General features: G+C 41.7%; 1 protein-coding gene across 4 annotated transcripts; it reads right to left on the reverse strand.

Annotated features, from left to right (window-relative positions):
- Nucleotides 1-4,810: 4,810 nt before the first annotated feature.
- On the reverse strand, nt 4,811-18,868 carry LOC116973253 (BSD domain-containing protein 1-like). Of its 4 annotated transcripts, XM_033021149.1 has the most exons (11): nt 18,668-18,868; nt 18,532-18,580; nt 16,245-16,361; nt 15,237-15,404; nt 15,102-15,156; nt 13,897-14,003; nt 13,028-13,096; nt 11,870-11,951; nt 10,896-11,396; nt 5,815-5,918; nt 4,811-5,723 (listed from the first exon to the last, which is right to left on the reverse strand). In XM_033021149.1, exons 1-11 carry the CDS (start codon nt 18,676-18,678, stop codon nt 5,694-5,696), a joined length of 1,293 nt encoding a protein of 430 aa, XP_032877040.1. In that variant the 5' UTR covers nt 18,679-18,868; the 3' UTR covers nt 4,811-5,693. The 4 variants fall into 4 exon arrangements, with proteins under 4 accessions (XP_032877040.1, XP_032877041.1, XP_032877043.1 ...); XM_033021150.1 differs by lacking the exon at nt 16,245-16,361; XM_033021152.1 differs by lacking the exon at nt 10,896-11,396.
- Nucleotides 18,869-18,884: the final 16 nt, after the last annotated feature.

Below are 18,884 nucleotides of genomic sequence, written 5' to 3' on the forward strand. Positions count from 1 at the left end.
GGGTACTTTGAACAGAAATGAGTCATCAGGTTCTCACTTTCTGGATAGAATCACAGTTCCTTTGATAATTTTATATCTATTCAAACCTGGAAAAATTTGTGTTTGTAGTCTTGCATAATTCATATTTACCCCTCATCTATGTTACCTTTCACATATGCAACATATTCCATTGCTCCATCAAATACACCTACAAAAAAGGTTCCTTCTGCTAAATAAATTAATTGTCTAATGACCTGAATTGAGGGAAAAGGCTGAGTTAATATTTAACCATACCTATCCAATCCCAGCCCTCATATAAACAGCCAACCAAACAGTTAGTCGGTGGGGGCGCTGCGAGACGGCTGCCCTGCCAGCAGCGTGTTCGTTATTTTGGCTTTTTTTTTAGTGTGTCCAAATGTTTGTTTTAGTGTCCCTTGGTGTGTCTTGTGTGGGAGGTGGTGAGGGGGTGGGTGGGTGGTGAGGGGGTGGGTGGGTGGTGAGGGGGTGGGGGGTGGGTGGGGGGGGGAGGGGGGGAAGGGGGGAACCGCTTTTGGTCGCCTCCTCGACGGAGAGGCGACTTTTGTCCATGTCGCCTCCCTCGCGGCCCAACAGCATAGATTGGAGCGCCCTTTCCCGGAGTCGGGCCCGGAGTTTCTGCAGCGGGCGCAGCATGGACTTTTCATCGCAAGGGAGGGCTCCGATCGCTGGCCCGCGGACTGTTGTGTCCTGAAGCCGCGGTCTGCAGAGCTTCTAACCGCAGGCGCGGCATCCGGAGCCTGGGATCCCTTGCCGGGGATACCCGGAGTAGAGCTCCAACCGCTGGCCCACGGCCTATAAAATCCTGAAGCCGCGGTCTGCGGAGCTTCTAGGCGCAGCATGGGTTTACCATCCGGAACCTGGGATCCCTCGCCGGGGATAGCCTGAGAAGAGCTCCGACCGCCGCGGTCTCTGGTAAGAAAGTGCCGATTCTGGACCTCCAAGCCGCAGAGTGTGTTTGACCATCCCGACGAGAGGGCCTGTACATCCGACCGTCCATAGTGGCGACTGGAGGGTTTATGGTTTATGGCCCTGACCACGGGTGAACAAAGAGGAGGACTGTCTGAACTTTGTGTCTTCCACCACAGTGAAAAATGCTGTGGTGGATGTTTATGTTAAATCTTATTGTGTATTGTGTGTTATTTTTTAATTGTATCGCTGCTGGCAAATTCATTTCACTGCACCTTCGGGTGTATGTGATGAATAAAATTGACTATTGAGCTAAGTCATACAGCATGGAAACAGGATCTTTGGCCCAACTTGTCCCATGCCAACCAAGATGTCCTATCTACACTAGTCCACCTTTCCCCTCTCTCTTGAAACCTTCCTTGTCCATGTTGTTATAGTACCTTCCGCAACTGCCTCCTCTGGCAGCTCATTCCATATATATATACCCCCCTGTATGAAAAAATTGTCCCTCAGGTTCCTATTAAATATTTTCCTCTCACCTTAAACCTGTGTCTTATGGTTCTTGATTCACCTACTACCGGTAAAAGACTATGTGCATTCACCCTATCTATTCCCTTCATGATTTAATACACCTTGAAAAAAAATAATCCTTCATCCTCCTGCGCTCCAAGGATTAAATCCAAGACTGCCCAACCTCCCCCGATAGCTCAGGCCATCAAGTCGTGGGAACATCCTTGTAAATCTTCTCTGCACTCTTTCCAGCTTAGCAACATAATTTCTTCAGCAGGGTGACCAAAACTGAACACATATTCCAAATGTGGTCTCCCCAACAGCAGGGTTGTGGGGGACCAATGTAAAAGGCCGTTACATATAGGAAACAGGGCCGGATTTAGATGAAGAGAGGCCCTAGGCTATTCCACTTGTGACGCCCCTCCCAACCCCCCACCCCCACGACGAGAGGAAGATGGAAGAGTCCACCAGATTGACACCGATGTGCAGCCAAGCATGGCAAATGAGATATGGGCTGAAAAGCTGCACTTTTTTATTTATTGCCAGTGCTAGTGTCAAGTTATCGGCTTAAAACACTATTATTCTGAAATGGCAAGGAAAATTACTGAAGTGTTCTTTAGAGACTACAGTGCGTTGTGACAGCATATGTAAGAAAGGCCTATGACAGTGTCAAAAATATTATACATCAGGCCCGTAAGAAGCTTTTCATAAAGGGGGGTGGCGTGGCAGGATTACAAAAATGTTATGTGAAATAGGTGCACTCAGCGCATATCACAAGCGCAAAGCTGAAAGACCCTTGCGGCCGGGGTCACCCGATTCAGAATGGAAGGGAGAGTTAAAGTGCTGGGCAACCGGGAGATCAGGTTGGTTAGTACGGACTGAGCGGAGATGTTTGGCGAAGCGGTCGCCGAGCGTACTCTTGGTCTCGCCGCTGTAGAGAGGATGATACCTACGACAGCGGATGCAATAGATGAGGTTGGAGGAGGTGCAGATGAAACTCTGCCTCACCTGGAAAGACTGTAACCAACTATAAAGCACAGAAGTTAAAGTAAACATTCCATCAATTAACAAAATAATAGAAATGAAACGCTGGTAATGGTTTAGACTCCCAGGAGTCAAAACAAACGCCTATTCACGCACACTTGCAATGTTAATATCCCCTCTTGTTAACAAACACACGCTCTCCTGCTCCTACATCCGCGCTTCACGTTACTGCCCTGGCTGCAGCGATGCGGACGCTCTAACAGGCTGCATTACCATAAGAGTGTCCTCTCGGTCAGTGTTGTGTGGGGTCTGATAATGAAACGCCGTTGCTCCTGGTCACAGTAGTCAGTCAGCCTTTGCTTTGAAATGTTTCCCGTTTTTGCGTGGGCGCCGGGAGCGGCGCCCAGTGTCACAAAGACGCTCTGTTGATGCGCCATGGCCAGCAGCAGACTCCCCAGGACAGCTGCCTTGCAGACGGGAACGGCTCAGGGCATGTCTGTCCTTTACCCCCCACACCTCTTCAACGTCTCCAGTCAGAGCGCTGCCCCCGCAGGTGGAGGGAGCTCCCCTGGGTAGCCGGACGGTGATAGAGAGAGTTGCACACCTCTGGGGTTTTGTGGCCGAAGCCTCCAGCCGTCCCTTCACAATAGGTGTCCCTTCAAGGGGGATGGTGGGCGTGGGACTGGGCAAACCATGAGCTACACACTGGGCTGGGCAAACCACCGCTTATTGCCCAGGAACTGAACCCCTCCTTGAGAACTGGTCTTGTAGAACACGAGATGTCTCCCGCACGGAGTGTTTCCCGTACAGACTGCTTCTGCACATTCCCCACTCGGACTACCCACAGTTGTCCATTTTGGCATTGGGCAGTGGGGTGGATGGTATTCCAAATAGAGGTCCCTACACGCGAGAGCCCTCTCCCTTTACACTGGGGATGTTAGGGTGGAAAGTGAACATTGCTGTTTTTGCCAGTCTGAAGAAGGGTTCTAACCCAAAAGGTCACCTGTTCCTTTTCTCCGGATATGCTGCCTGATCCCTGAGTTGCTCCAAGCCTTTATGTCTGTCTTTGGAATAAACGAGCATCTGCAGTTTCTTCCTACACACATTGCTGCTTAAGTTGGTTCACAGATTTTTTATTTGAAAATGTGAAATTTCAGGAAGTTTTAGAGAATGAGAAGAGCTCGTGAACACTGCACAACCCTAACCATTACCCCATAGAACACAGAACAGTACAGTGGAAGACACAATAACCCTGCCAAATATAATGCTAACTGATCTCCTCTGCCTTCAATCACCTGTTTGTCCATGTTTCTAAAAGCCTCTTAAACACCACAATCTTAACTGCCTTCACCACCATCCCTGTTCCAGCCACTCACAACTCTGTTTAAAAAACAGCCCTGCACATCTCTAGGGCTGTCATGTTATTGTCCTGCACAGGACTAGGGGGACACTGTCCCTCTTGCGACTGGGGGGAGGGGGAGCAAGAGTGGAGCTGCGGGGTACCAAGGAAACAGCAGCTCTATCTACTTGTGTTGCGATGTTCAGGGAGCTATGGACTTGGGCCCCCTAAGTTCCCTCTGTAAACAATATTGTCTTGTTATTACCTCAACAATTATCATCTTACATGGACTTTGTTTTGGTTGTACTACAGATTTCAATTTTGCACCATTATGGTTATTAATTCATTGTATTATTGATATATATTAGTGTATTGTCATTATTGGACTGCAAAGCTGCAGCAAGTAAGAATTTCATTGGTCCATTGCCAATACATGACAATTAGACCAATTGTATCAGGCAGTATCAGGAAAGAGCGGCATTTTTTTTATCCCAACCCAACTTTCAAAGCAAGTAGTCTGACAGCATTCCAGGAAGATCTGCCTCTGGCAGAAGTCATAGAGCTCACTACCACTACAATTAGGGTTGGAAGCAAAAATCAGAGCAAATAAATTTTTGGTACAGAGAAAGTAATCAAGACGCCTAACTTTTTGAAACGGGACATTCCAGGGAGTCGGAGAAAGGTTTTGACAGATTGCATAATTTTCTGTGCGCTTTTCTGTGTGGCAAATTATCAGTTTTTGTGAGGGCAAATCAATTTACCCACTGAACCAATTTCTGTGGGTTGTATTTTGCATTATTGGCATGTTGCTGACTTCAGGAAATATAAAGTTCCCAAGAGGGAACGTTCAGAAAGCTGAATATTTTTGTTGGGCGAGGCTCTGCATGATGACCACATCTTCCACACCCATTGGAAAATTGTGTACAGTGGCCAGAACAGAAACCCCATCACAACCCCCTACAAAAGCTTTGAAGATTGACCATATGATCCCAGACAGATCAGTTAAGAACAAACATCACACAAATAAAGATAGAAACAACAAAAAATCCAAAATAATTTCAGACTCATGTAAACATTTTAATGCATATTCGCAAGTCAACTATAATGTAAAGATTTTGAAGAAGTATTTAACAAAATATAATTAAAGTTAATCCTTCACAGCTGTTCCCATCCATTCAAATTAGGAATCTTGTCCCTCCTCTGGCCTGGTGCAGAATTTATGGTGAGAGTCAATCACAAGTCAAAGGCGATATAACCCATATTCTCTCTCATGTGCTAAAGTCAATGAGGAATCCAGCCTGCTGTTCATCGGTAGACCCGACTGTAATTTCCATGTTTCCAGCTCAAAAATGCTGAAGTTGCCATTAATTACAATTTCAAAGAAGATGCTGGCAATTTGCCTGAAAGAAGTGTGCGTAGAAAAATTAGCCAAAATTTATTTTAAAAAAATTCTATGGCTCCCTGGAATGAGTACTATTTCAAAATCTTGGGAGTCTTGGTCACTTTCTCTGATGATAGCTTCACCACAACATTGGCCAATAAGATTTAGAACAATAGGACAGCTCTTCCACATGGGTGCATTGCTGGATTCCACAAGATCATATGATAATCCTGAATCTTGTCCTATTTTAATATGAATGTCTATATTTTTCTTCTTGAAGTATAAACAAACAATGTAGATCGATTAAGGCTGTCAGAGATTCATTTGCCTATAGCTTCTATCACTGACATTTCATATCAGTTATGTTCTGTCAGCATGTACACTTACACATAACGTTAAAAATAATAAGTGTTAATGATATGCTGTACTGTACATTTGTGATCCGGAGAGTCATTTCTATTGGTGCAGAAGGCAGAAAATGGCAACGGAATGCTGGTACAGGATGCAGTTACAGATGTTTTTGGAAACCAACTTGAGAGATGAATAGCAGAAAGGTCAAAAATCATCCCATTCTTCAATTTCATGCTGCAAAAAAAAGAGAAAATATTTTTCATTTTATTTTAGTGGCCATCGTGTAGCTTGTAGGCACAAAGATATGGCAGATCAAAGCAAGCACCTCTCCCAAGTCTTCAGCTCGTGATAAAGTCATCTGAATTTCTTCTTCAGTCATATCTAGATCAAATTCTTCATCCCAGTTTTCAAAAGAATTTAAAGTGCTTTCTGTAAGTGAATAAAAAGAAATATGAAGCAACAATCCATAAAACACAATTCATTAGATCTTATTACTGAAGAGAGTTTCTAATTGTTTATCATTATTTTAGATTGTTGGAAGGCATTAACCCAAGTTGTTATTTTCCAGCATCTTACATAGCAATAAGCGAGTTCGGTATTCTGAAAAAAGCAAGGAATCATGGGATTTGTCAAAGGTCATTGACCATAAAGAAAAAGTGAACGAAGCGCGGGCTGAACAAACTGTATAAATTCTTATAATTATTCATAATTTATGTGTAAAAATATATTTAATCTGAGGAACGGGGATGCAATGTAGCGGGAGAGCGAGAGAGAGGGAGACAGGGGAGAGACTGGACCAGCAGAGAGACATTCTCGGCTGCTGTGCGCACAGACTCGCGCCTCATCCGCAGCCAGGATTGAGCCCGGGTCCCCGGCGCCGTAAGCGCTGACGAACTGCCACGGGACCACCTCCCCCCCCCGGAGGGTCCCATCCCCGCCCGGGGAGCGGCCAGAGGCATCCAGCGCGGAGAAGAAGCATCAACTCCAGCCCGACCCCATTCCAACTCCCGAGGAACACGCTCCCCGAAGGGCCGGGGACCGCCAACCACACCCCCCCACCTCATTCAGCGGCCAACAGGCAGCATCCCCAGAGAAAAGGAATGAATAACGTTTCAGGTTGAGACTCTTCTCCAGAGGTTGCCTGAACCGCCGAGCCATCGCAGCACCCCGTGTGCATCCCCACCGATGACCGGCGCTCGGTATCGAGGTGGCCGACTGATAGCTACTGGACAAGGAGAGAGGCGCAGCCGACGGTCCCCGGCCCGGAGCAGAACCGAGCCGGAGCCAGCGCCTCCCCCCTGCGCCGGCTGCAAGTCTGAGCTGGCGCCCAACCAGCTCAGGACCACCCTGGACACCTCCGGCCACCCCCGGACAGGAACGGGACAACATTTGGGAGGGGATGGGGTTGGCCCAGCAGCAACTCAACAGCGCCCGCAGCGCCCGAGACCCTGGCCGACCCTGACCACAGAGCCCGACCCCATGCAGCATCACGATATCAAAGTCAAAGCCAAATTTATTCGTCACATGCACCCGAAGGTGCAGTGAAATGAATTTGCCAGCAGCGATACACCTAAGAAAAGAACACACAATAGAATTTAACACAAACATCCACCACAGCATTCTTCACTGTGGTGAAAGGCAACAAAGTTCAGTCAGTCCTCCTCCTTTGTTCATCCGTGGTCGGGGCCATAAACCCTCCGGCCAGATGTACAGGCCCTCTCGTCGGGATGATCCAAACTCCGAGGTCTGGAAGGTTAAACACACTGTGACTTTCCCACCGGAGACCGCGGCTTCAGGATGTTATCGACCGCAGGCTGGCGGTCGGAGCTCTTCACCGGCGATCCCCGGCAAGGGATCCCAGACTACGGATGGTAAGTCCACTCCACAACCGCAGCTAGAAGCTCCGCAGACCACAGCCCCATGATGTCAAGGTCACCAGGCCAGCGATCGGAGCACTCCTTTCTGGTGACACCCGGCAAGGGCTCGCCCGCTCCGCGATAGAAAAGTCCACACTGCGCCCGCTGCTGAAGCACCGGGCCTGACTCCGGGAAAGCCCGCTGCAATCCATGCTGTTAGGAGGTGAGGGAGGCGACATAGAAAAAGTCGCCTCTCCATCGAGGAGGCGACCGAAAGAGGTTTCCCCCTTTACCACCCCACACCACCACTTATACAAGACATACCGAGAGACACCTAAACTAGCATTTGGATACACCAAACAAAACAAAAAAAATCGACATAACGAACACACCGCTGGCAGGGCAGCCGACTCGCAGCGCCCCCAACCAACCGATAATCTCGCTCACTAACTGAAGCATAAAGTAATAAAAACAACAAAATCATAGTAGCTTTTTACAAAGGAACAATAAATACAACTAATTCATAGTTTGAAAGCAGTATTTTCTTACCTAGAAGAATCAAAGCTGGAAAATACAGATGAAATGAAGGTCTATACGTACACAGCTGCACAGCCTTCCGCAATGTTTATGCAGAGTGACCTATGATCTGGGCATGCCCAGTCTTAATACCAAACTCGCTTATAAACACCACCTAAATACATATTTGTAATAATCTGTTGAATTAACTACGCTCTGAGATACCCTGACATATCATGATTTAGCTTGACAAGCTTCAGATTTAAAACATTTTTTTTGTTTTTATCATTGGCCCGGGTTTGGATATTCAATTAATTGAAGGCAGAATAAAATATGGTATTTCTAATTTTGATATTCATTTGTTGTGAAAAATGAAACTAGAGGTACTTATGATTCCAAATTTATCATTGCACTCCAGGTTAGTTCTTGGTGCATCATTCAAATCGTGTATTTTAGATAGAATATAGAATGGTATACCACAGGAACAGGCCCTTTGACCCACAATGTTTGTGCCGAACATGAAGCCTTGATAAACTGATCCCATCTGTGTGTACATGATCCATATCCCTCTATTCTTGCACTTCCATTTGCCTATCCAAAAACCTCTTAAACGCCACTATTGTAGCTGCCTTCACTACCAGCCATGGCAATGCGTTCCAGGCCCCCACACTCTGTGTAAATAAATGCCCTTCATATCTCCATTAAACTTTCCCCCTTCTCACCTTATAGCAATGCCCTGTAGTATTGGACATTTCCACTCTGGAAAAATGTCTCTGACTGTCTATCTACTCAACCTTTCATAGTTCTATATACTTCTATCAAGTCTACCCTCAACCTTGGTCATTCCAGAGAAAACAAGCCAAGTCAATCTACCCTTTAGCTGAACACCTCTAATCCAGGCAGCATATACTGCACGCAATACTCCAAACACGACCTAACCAAAGTACATTTAGATTTTTTAATAAAATTATTCATTCGTTTTTAAAACTAATGCCTGAATCTGCAGTCAGTTCCACTGATATCTATATCTTGCACAATTCAGTTAATTTACCAGGTATAAAGTATACATTATTATTTTTGTAAAAAACAGCCAAAAATAGAATTTCAGGTGGTTAAATATATTCAGAGACTATTTACACTCCCCATATTCCATAATCTCTACAACTATTTTATCATGCACACATAAAAATAGCCATAAAACAGCTACAACCAAATAAATCACTAATAGTAAGTTTTTTTGGACTAGTAAATATGTTAAATGCACAAAAGCAAATTTCTAGCCTTCAGCATATTTCAAAACTGAAATAGATTATTAAAATCCATATGTGTGTATTATCATGGCCACAGGCTGATCTACACTGTAATTTGTTAGAAGCAGAATTTCAACCATCCCTTACCAATTCTACATGATGTTAATACACAGCTATGAAAAGTGTCATTGTGCTGCAACACCAGTGCCATCTAGCAGCAGGGGAAACTCGAGCTGGAAGGTGACGGAGTAGGAGGATGGCTAGAGGCATAGTAGTTCCATAAGGGATGAAAGGCAAGGATTATCCAAAATGCAAGGATTATCCAAAAATGAAACAAAATTCTAGCAAAAAAAGTAAGTGCCAAAAGGTACTCACTAGGCACCACCATAATCAGGAAACATCCCATGACATTGACAGAGAGAAATCAGAGAACAAGTCGTTTTAAAATGAGATTGATAATTTCAAACCAAAGCAGAACTTGGACTTAAATTTTAAAATTAAAATGGCAACAGGCATAAAATGTAATGGGGCTGAACTTTTAAAGGAACATATTAGAATGAAAATAAATTTAACATATTAGGGACTAAAATCAACACAACACATCACTTTGTGACAGTCATAGCATAAATCTTGGAGTCCGGAGTTTTAGATTGATCAGACATCAGAAACAAACTAAAATAGATTACTTTAACCAATACTGGATCTGAGATCAGTACAACAAAATCGCGAGTGAAAATGTACCCTTAAAGATGAGCATGGAATTGAATTTAAAACGAATGCAGAATGCAAGCCAGATGCAAGAAAAAGTTCAGGACAGTTATGTTGTAAACAAAACCAATATTAAGAATAGGACTGTGACTACAAAGGTGGATGAAATAACTGAGTGTTTTAAAAAAATGGAAAGTGGATGTAAACACTGTGGGCGAGCTCAGCCAATCTAATCCTTGTCACAGACTCTTGCAAAAGTTGTTTTACAGCATCATTGCACTCTCCACCCTGTGTAGAAAACCTGCCCCGCACATCTCATTTAAATTTTGCCCCTCACCTTAAAGTTATGCCCTTTAGTCTTTGATATTTCCTCCCCAGGAAAAAGGTCTACACTATCTATGCCTTATAATTGTATTTACTTCTATCAGGTCTCCCCTCAACCTCCAATGTTCCAATGAACACAATCTAACTTTATCCAACTTCTCCCTGTAGCCAATACCCACCAATCCAGGCAGCATTCTGGTAAACCTCTTCTGCACCCTCACTAATGACTCCACAACTTTCATGTAATGGGATGACCAGAACTGGACTTCAAATGCATGCCGAACCAGAGTGTTATAATCATTCTGATTATTCAATTAGCCAAATCAGAGAAGTACATAGACCAATCCATAAAGTATTTCCTAAACTGGACAGTACGATATCTCATTCAATTTGCCAGTATTTTTCCCAGAATAGGTTTTAGAATTTCACTTGCAGAGAGGAAAGTTAGTTACATTACCTATCCTATTGCTATCTATTAACTACTGGTTTCCGATCGATCTGGTGTAAATTGTAGTTTAAAGTATGTTCAAATCACTCACCAAGAGCCTGCTGCTTCTCACCACCAAGCTACAAATGTGAACTTGAGTTGAGACCTGTACTAGATATGATAGAATGCCAAGTATTTAAGAAATTGCAGTCAAGCAAGAAAGAATACCTTCAGGAGGCAGAGAAAGGTAAACACTGCCGGAAGAAATTGGAGGAAAATAAATATGTTTAAGATGCATTTTGAGATGTGTTAAAAAAAAACTTACCTTTTAATAAAGAAGATTCTATGACATTAGAATCAAATTGTAGTCGTGAATTTTGTTCAATGTTAGACAACAAATGCATACTCTCATTGTTTCTTCGGCTAGAGGTGGAGAGAAGACACTCATCAGAGCCTGAAGTGTCCTCACCAGCACATTTGGCATCAAATAGTTTATTATGCACTCCTTCTTTTGAAGAACCTTTATTGCTATGCTCTCTTTCAATTTCCAATAATGCTTCTGACATTTGGCTGACTTCCCCCACAAAGGTTTTACATTTAACGTTTCTACTGTCTTCAACAGGAATCTTTACAAGAAGCTGCGTTTCATGTAATGTACTTTCTGAAATACTTGTCATGGTAGATCTTAAGCTTGCTTCTTCAAGACTATGTTCTGGATTAACAAATGTTCCATTGGGGTTTGAACTGTGCATCTCTTTGGTTACTAGATTTACATCATTTGGTCTACATTCAGCATCCAAAATTATACTTGAGCCATCCCATTCATCTGGGGAGAAAAAAAAGTCAACAAATTAATGTTTCATATTCCTCATTTTTTTCCCTTGGTTTATAGTGATGTTAGTGAACAGTTGTTGGGATAGTGCTACAACTTTTTCATTGTTTATATTATCTAAAAGATGCATTACATGTGTAGAAATAATAATCATTTAACACATAATTAAACAGATTTATCTAACTTAGTCACATTAGTTATTGGGAAAGGGTGTCAATTAAATCCTGAAAGCATTAAAACGTCTAAATGTATCCAATCAGTATACTGTTTGTTGGTATACACTAAAATAAGGCTACTGAATCAAACCAAATTGTGAACTGGATAAGATACAAACCAAAACTACCATTTAATTTACTTTTGGATAAAATACCTGGGATAGGTTTCATTTCTCAATTCTCTGTTTGACATGAGAATTACTTTAATTCATTACAAAATGGCCCAAGAGAATAACAATGCAGTTCCAGTACCTTCATCATCTTCCCACTTGAGGTCCTCGGAGTGTGCAGTTTGCTCTGCTCTCTCTTTTAAAGCTGTTCTCCTTTCTTCCTCCTAGACATAGGTTGGAACAAGGAGTTTGCATAACAATTTGCAGAACCACCTTTATTTCTATTTGATTTTGCCATAACAGAACTAATGCATTGTTAAGAATAGAAATGGCAAAAATGAAGGATCTGACATGATTGCCTTTATTACGTGGCTGGATAAACTATATTTGGTCTCATCAGGAATTACTATCCATACCTGATATAGTAAACATTCCTTTTGTCCATAACTATGAGTGGAATGATCCAACAAATTCATGTTGAGGGCTGAATTTATTTGGACATCCCATAAGAAAATCATGCTTTGTGCATGAATGAGAAAGGTTTGGAGAGATCTGGGCCAAATGCTGGCAAATGGGACCAGCTCAAATAGGCACATTGGTTGGCATGGGCTGAAGGGCCTGTTTTGTACAATGCTATGTCGCTATCTATAATGTCATCTCTCAGTCCCTTTCAGAGGGGGTACTTGCAAGGAGATGGATCAGAAATAGGGCACTAAGATTCAGAACTAACATTATGGAATTACTTGCTGTAGAATATTTTGGTATTATAAATACACAACTGCCCAAGCCCATGTGTCAGTTGTGTTCACTGAAATGAAAAATAAAACACTAACCTATTCATTATGAATATTCCTGGGTACAGAAACCCCCACAGAGTGGATCTATTTGCATTGGTTTTCACTAACTAAAGGAGATTTCTCTCCAATGTCAAATTTCAATGATTGTACATTTACATCTTGTCACCTCTCTTTTTTTTCTGTCAAGTTTTTTTATTTTCGCTCCCTACCCTCCTTCATTGAAAAAGTCAATTATGATCAAACATAATTATCACCAATGTTGATGGTCTTACAATTATCAATTGTACAACAACAACAACTCTGATCATCAGAGCTAATGTCAACCCACTCCCTTGACCGGCATCCAAAGTTAGACGTGACAGGAAATGAATGTATTTTTGCCCATCAACCCCCACCCAATGTTAGCACAATATCAAAACAAATGATGCAGAAATTGATTATAATCTTCAGAATGTGAATCGTTGCAGCTTTACCCAGAAATCTCAACACATTGCAGTGCTGACCTGATGAAGTTCATGAACTTTGTAGAAATACCGATACCAGAAGTCATTATGAGCAACTTCATTTGGAACCTGCCAAACATATAAAAACATTGTAGGTTAGCCGGAGCGCACAATGTGAACTAAAACACAGCATTTTTTTTTTTTTTTTTGAACTGTGATGCAGCTGGTGGATCAACTGCCTCACACCACCATAGACCTGGATTTGATCCCGGCCTTATGTGGTATCTGTGTGGAGTTTGTACATTCTCCATGTGACCCTGTGAGTTTTCTCCAGGTGCTCCAGTTTCCTCCCATATCCCTAAGTGTTAGTTAATTGTCCTCTGTTTAAAATACTCCTAAAGTGACGGGAGTGGATGAGAAAGTGGGATAACATAGCTAGTGTGAACAGGTCGGCATAGATCAGAGGTCGGCATAGATTCAGTGGGCTGTAAGGCTTGTTTCCATACTATATCTCTAATTTAAACTAAAATCGGAAATGTTGTATCTATTGAAAAAACAATGCTACATATAACTAACATAAAATTGAAAGATTACATTAACTCAACACAAATCTTTCAAAAAAAATGTGATTAGTGGTGTAATCTTTGGAAGAATCTAGAATTGTTGCTTCCCAAAAGAAGCTAAGTTTTTTTTTATGTTTGCATAAACAATATGTTGGAGTTAAAACAGATCTTACAAGACAAATTAATTATTTCTAAAGCTCATTGAAGAACATGGTTACAATTCAGTCCAGTTTTATTCTCACACTAACACAAAGCCATTTGGGATGAGGATCTAAAAATGAAACAAGACTTTGTATACATATAATTGTGTGCATCTCAGATCAGGTACTTTAAATCACCATAATTACTACTTGGAACAAAGTATACCAATTTTGCATACAGATCCCTTATTTCTGGACTATTGACCAGGAGATTTGATATTGTCCACTTCTCATCTTCCAAGCTGAAGCCTGACAGCCAGAAATTGTATTGTTCTGCAGGTAGAAAAGATTTGCATTGAAGAAACAATTAGACAACTCAAAGAACACTGAAAATAGTACATATTTAATATTCAATTCAATTCCTGGCATACTTCATATATTTCAATCCCCTTTCTTCGCAGTTTATCCCCTTTCTTCTCCTTCAATCCCCTTCCTTCCCATGTTTAACATGGGCTACTCAATTATGTTTTGCCAGTGTCTAATTCCAGGCTGTGATTTACTTGATTGCTATTTTCAAAGGCCAAAGCATGAAGTTCATTTAGGGAACTGAAGCAAAAAAATTCAAGCTGTACAAAATGAGTGCAAGTCATATAATTGTCTGAAGAAATACCTACTATCTTGTAGTCATGGAGTTTCTAATGAATGGATGGAGGCTATTCAATCCATTACACCTGCATCAACTCTCTATAAGAGCCACCCTGTTAGTATCAAACTGCAATTCTTTCCACATTACGTTGAAGTTAAAATAGCAGCAGCTGCTTCACAACTACAGAAATAGTAGATTGCCACACTACCTAAGTTTATTTTGCCTATGCTGCACATTCGATTTCAAAACCAAAAAATAAAAACAAATTGAAACAAATCAGGAATAGAATGGGATGGCACAGTGGCACAGCAGTAGAGTTGCTCCCTTACAGTACAAGACACTCAGGATTGATCCTGATTATGGGTACCGGCTGTACCGAGTTTGTACATTCCCCCTGGAACTATGTGGATTTTCTCTGGGTTCTCCGGTTTCCTCCCATACCCCAAAGATGTACAGGTTTGTAGGTTATTTTGCTTCAGTAAAATTGTCCCTAGTGTGTAGGATAGCATTTAGGTGATCATTGGTCTGCGTGGACTCAGTGAGTCAAAGGGCCTGTTTGCATGCTGTATCATTAAAGTTTAAAGATTGGAATGTAAAAAAATAGATGTTACAGAAATGATGCAGTAGTTTGCCAAATGAGATCAATTACAGTGTTTCTCCACACATAAAACCACTTGCGTGGTTGTAATGAACAGCATATAAAAAGTTGAATGTCTGCTAAAAACTTTGAAAGGTTATTTTATTTACAGTACTACTACAGAATGCAGCATTTAGTTGTATCTTACCATCTGGTTTAGCACAATATGTTGCTGGATTAGCCTGAAGATTGCATAATCGAATCTAGTAATTACAAACATAAATTATGAAATGTTACCTTTGATTTAATTCTCGCTCTTCTATAAATGCCACGACTTACATACCTTAACTCCATCATATGGTTCACTAATTCGCATCTGAATGTGTTTTACTGTTTTCACATGAGGCACATCCGATTCTTCTACTGCAGGAGTAAATGCCTCTGAGATGGCTCCGAGAAAGCTTGAAAGCCCTTTGCTGATATTATGACATCCTTCTGTGGACTCCTCAACCTAGGAAGTAGGAGAACCACCAGAACAAGTTATATGTTGTTCTGCAGTTTGTGGTTAGTGTGGTAGCAGATGTCTCTGGTCCTACTTGAGCACAGGGAGAACAAAAGTGACTGCAATTAATTAAATGGCTCCAGAGATGCTGCCTGACCTGCTGAGTTACTCCAGTACATTGTGTCCTTTTGTGCAATTAATCTTAAGCTTAAAATGGCATGGCATAAAATATAATTGAACTGAACAATATAAAGCTATCAGAGACCTGTTGAATTTGAGTTAGGCATCACTGTGCAGTTTAATATTAACGTTCATAAACTTACTCTTACTTTGTTACAGAGCGCAAAATATTGACAAATCTAATGACATTTTAACTTGGGTTTCAGGAAATGTAGGCTAATTGTAATGTATCTAATTGAACTGTGAAAATCTCAGTAAAATCTAACCATCTAAAGACTATAAATAGAAATATAATGTGTTTGTACATGTATTATAATATATAATTAATGCACACATTCATAATATAAATATATATATACATTCATCCATTAATTATGGACATGGGCATATATATATTTTACACGTAGGCATATAAATATCAGTGTACATACACCAAAATATATACACAGAATCATATTATATGTATATATATATATTCACTTGTATAATATTAATATTGGTATATCTATTTGCTTGCAATGCATGGAAAATGAACAGAAACATGACCCTTTTAAGTAAACTGAAGGTTTCCACATGTACTCTCTGAATTTGCATATTTTCTTAAAAACAATGCAGTCCATTTAGTAACAAATATGCACTCAGGAAGTTGTCATACGGTTACAGACTCACATTCAGTTTTTCTTTGAATGCTAAAGCTGTGGCAGCAATAGTAGACACGGTATCATTTTGGATAACCTGTGTGAATTCAGCCAAATCACACTTCAAAAGCTCCATGGCACTTGCAGACTGTTAATTAAAAATAAATTAAACATGTGAACTTGAAATAAATGCTTCAATGTGAACAGCTACTTTATCCACATTGCACATATAACACACCTATAGAATGGCAATGTCATTAAGTACGATTTTATCCAATGATTTCATGCTCTCACGGCATCAAAGCTATGACTTTTGTTTGAAATCTAAATTAACTTGGGACTGTTAATGAAGATGTCTTGTGGACAGTCAGTGTTGCAGTTGAGGAAGTACAGGACATCTGAAGGAAGATAAATCTCCTGGGCCAGATCACATATATCCAAGGACATAGAAACATAGAAAATAGGTGCAGGAGTAGGCCATTCGGCCCTTCGAGCCTGCACCGCCATTAAATATGATCATGGCTAATCATCCAACTCAGTATCTTGTACATGCCTTCTCTCCATACCCCCTGATCCCTTTAGCCACAAGGGCCACATCTAACTCCCTCTTAAATATAGCCAATGAACTGGCCTCAACTACCTTCTGTGGCAGAGAGTTCCAGAGATTCACCACTCTCTGTGTGAATTTTTTATTCCTCATCTCGGTCCTAAAGGATTTCCTGTTTATCCTTAAACTGTGACCCCTTGTCCTGGACTTCCCCAACATCGGAAACAATCTTCCTGCATCTAGCCTGTCCAACCACTTAAGAATTTTGTAAGTTTCTATAAGATCCCCCCTCAATCTTCTAAATTCTAGCGAGTACAAGCCAATTCTATCCAGTCTTTCTTCATATGAAAGTCCTGACATCCCAGGAATCAGTCTGGTGAACCTTCTCTGTACTCCCTCTATGGCAAGAATGTCTTTCCTCAGATTAGGAGACCAAAACTGTATGCAATACTCCAGGTGTGGTCTCACCAAGACCCTGTACAACTGCAGTAGAACCTCCCTGCTCCTATACTCAACGCTGTGGGAAGCTAAAGGAAAATTGAGGGCAGAAATATATGAATCATTGGTATACACCAATGAGGTGCCAGGTGACTGGGGGATGTTTATGTTATGTTTTTATTTAGAAGGTTTGCAAGAAAATGTCTGGGAACAATAGACCAGTGAGCCTAATAGATTGAATAGGAACTTGAGGGTCAACTTTTTCATACATAGGGCAGTGGGTATATGGAACGAGCTGTCAGAGGAGGTAGTTAAGGCAGGTACTATCGCAATGTTTAAAAAACATTTAGACAGGTACATGGATAGGACGGGTTTAAAGGGATATGACCCAAACACAGGCAGATGGGACTAGTGGAGATGGAACATGTTGGTCGATATGGGCAAATTGGGCCAAAGGGCATGTTTTCACGCTGTATAACTATGACTCTATATCCATACGCTTATCCAAAATTCTCTTAAATACCACTATTGTATCTGCCTCAACCACCATCCTTGGCAGTGCATTCCAAGCAATCATCGCCCTTTGTATTAAAAAAAACTTGTCCCGGCACATCTCCTTTGAAATTTTGCCCCTCTCACCTTGAAGCTGTGCCCTTCAGTATTTGATTTTTTTCATCCAGGGAAAAACGTTCTGACTGTCTTCTCTACCCATGCCGGGAATGACGAATAAATTCAGGAAATAAGTGATTTTTAGGTAACATGGTCAAAGCTCAATGTGAATCAAGTATGATACCGAGCTTACAAACCATCTGATTCAGCCTCAAACAGTTGCCAGTGGAACAGACGTAATCGGTAGCTCGGTAAATTAGTGATTAGTTTGTGAGGGTGATGGAAGGCAATAGTTTCCCAAAATCTAGTTGTGGGTAATCAGGAGTAGACAATGCCTGGGATAGGGCGTTGGGGTCCGAAAAACTATTATCTAAACTCCATATTGTCTTGATGGTCATCCCTCAATTGGCTCCTTTACTTTTGAGTTGGATGGATGACGATGAGGCAGTTTAAAAAAAGACAATCTATTTAAGACTCAAAAAGCATTTATAGTTTTTAATCATTCAAAGCACTAACGGGTAGGACATGACATAAATCTCTCCAATTACTGGTGCAATGCAAGGGGCTTCACAAAACGACCACTGTCGGCATAAAATATAAATCATCTTTTGCTAAAATTCGTTAACAAGACAACTACAAAATTAATTTGATCAAAACCGCGAAGCAATCTGACAGCGCGTCGCATCAGTCGGCGATGTTCAGATGTTAATCTGATTTTTTTTACCTTGGCTTTCGCCTTCGCGATGTTCTGCTGAATCCAGGCTCCCCACCAACTGCAACAGAATCAGCAGAAATAAGTACAACCTCAGTAAAATGCTACCAGCTCTTAAATCTATAAATATTATCAGCAAAGCACCTACTTGTCCGCCATTCTGCAGGCACTGTGTTTACATCTGTGGGCTGACAGTGACAGCAGTTGCAAAGTGTCCGGTCAGAAACTTTACGCTGCCATCTGGAGGCTCAGGCATTACTGCCACCGTGGCATAAATAACCCAACAAGGCCTCGCCTCTGGCCTCAACCTGAGTGAGAATATTGAGAGGCCAGGGCTAGATTACTGGGGGGTGGGGGGAGGGGGA

The sequence above is a fragment of the Amblyraja radiata genome, chromosome 5 (assembly GCF_010909765.2).
Source record: "Amblyraja radiata isolate CabotCenter1 chromosome 5, sAmbRad1.1.pri, whole genome shotgun sequence".
Classification (NCBI taxonomy): domain Eukaryota; kingdom Metazoa; phylum Chordata; class Chondrichthyes; order Rajiformes; family Rajidae; genus Amblyraja; species Amblyraja radiata.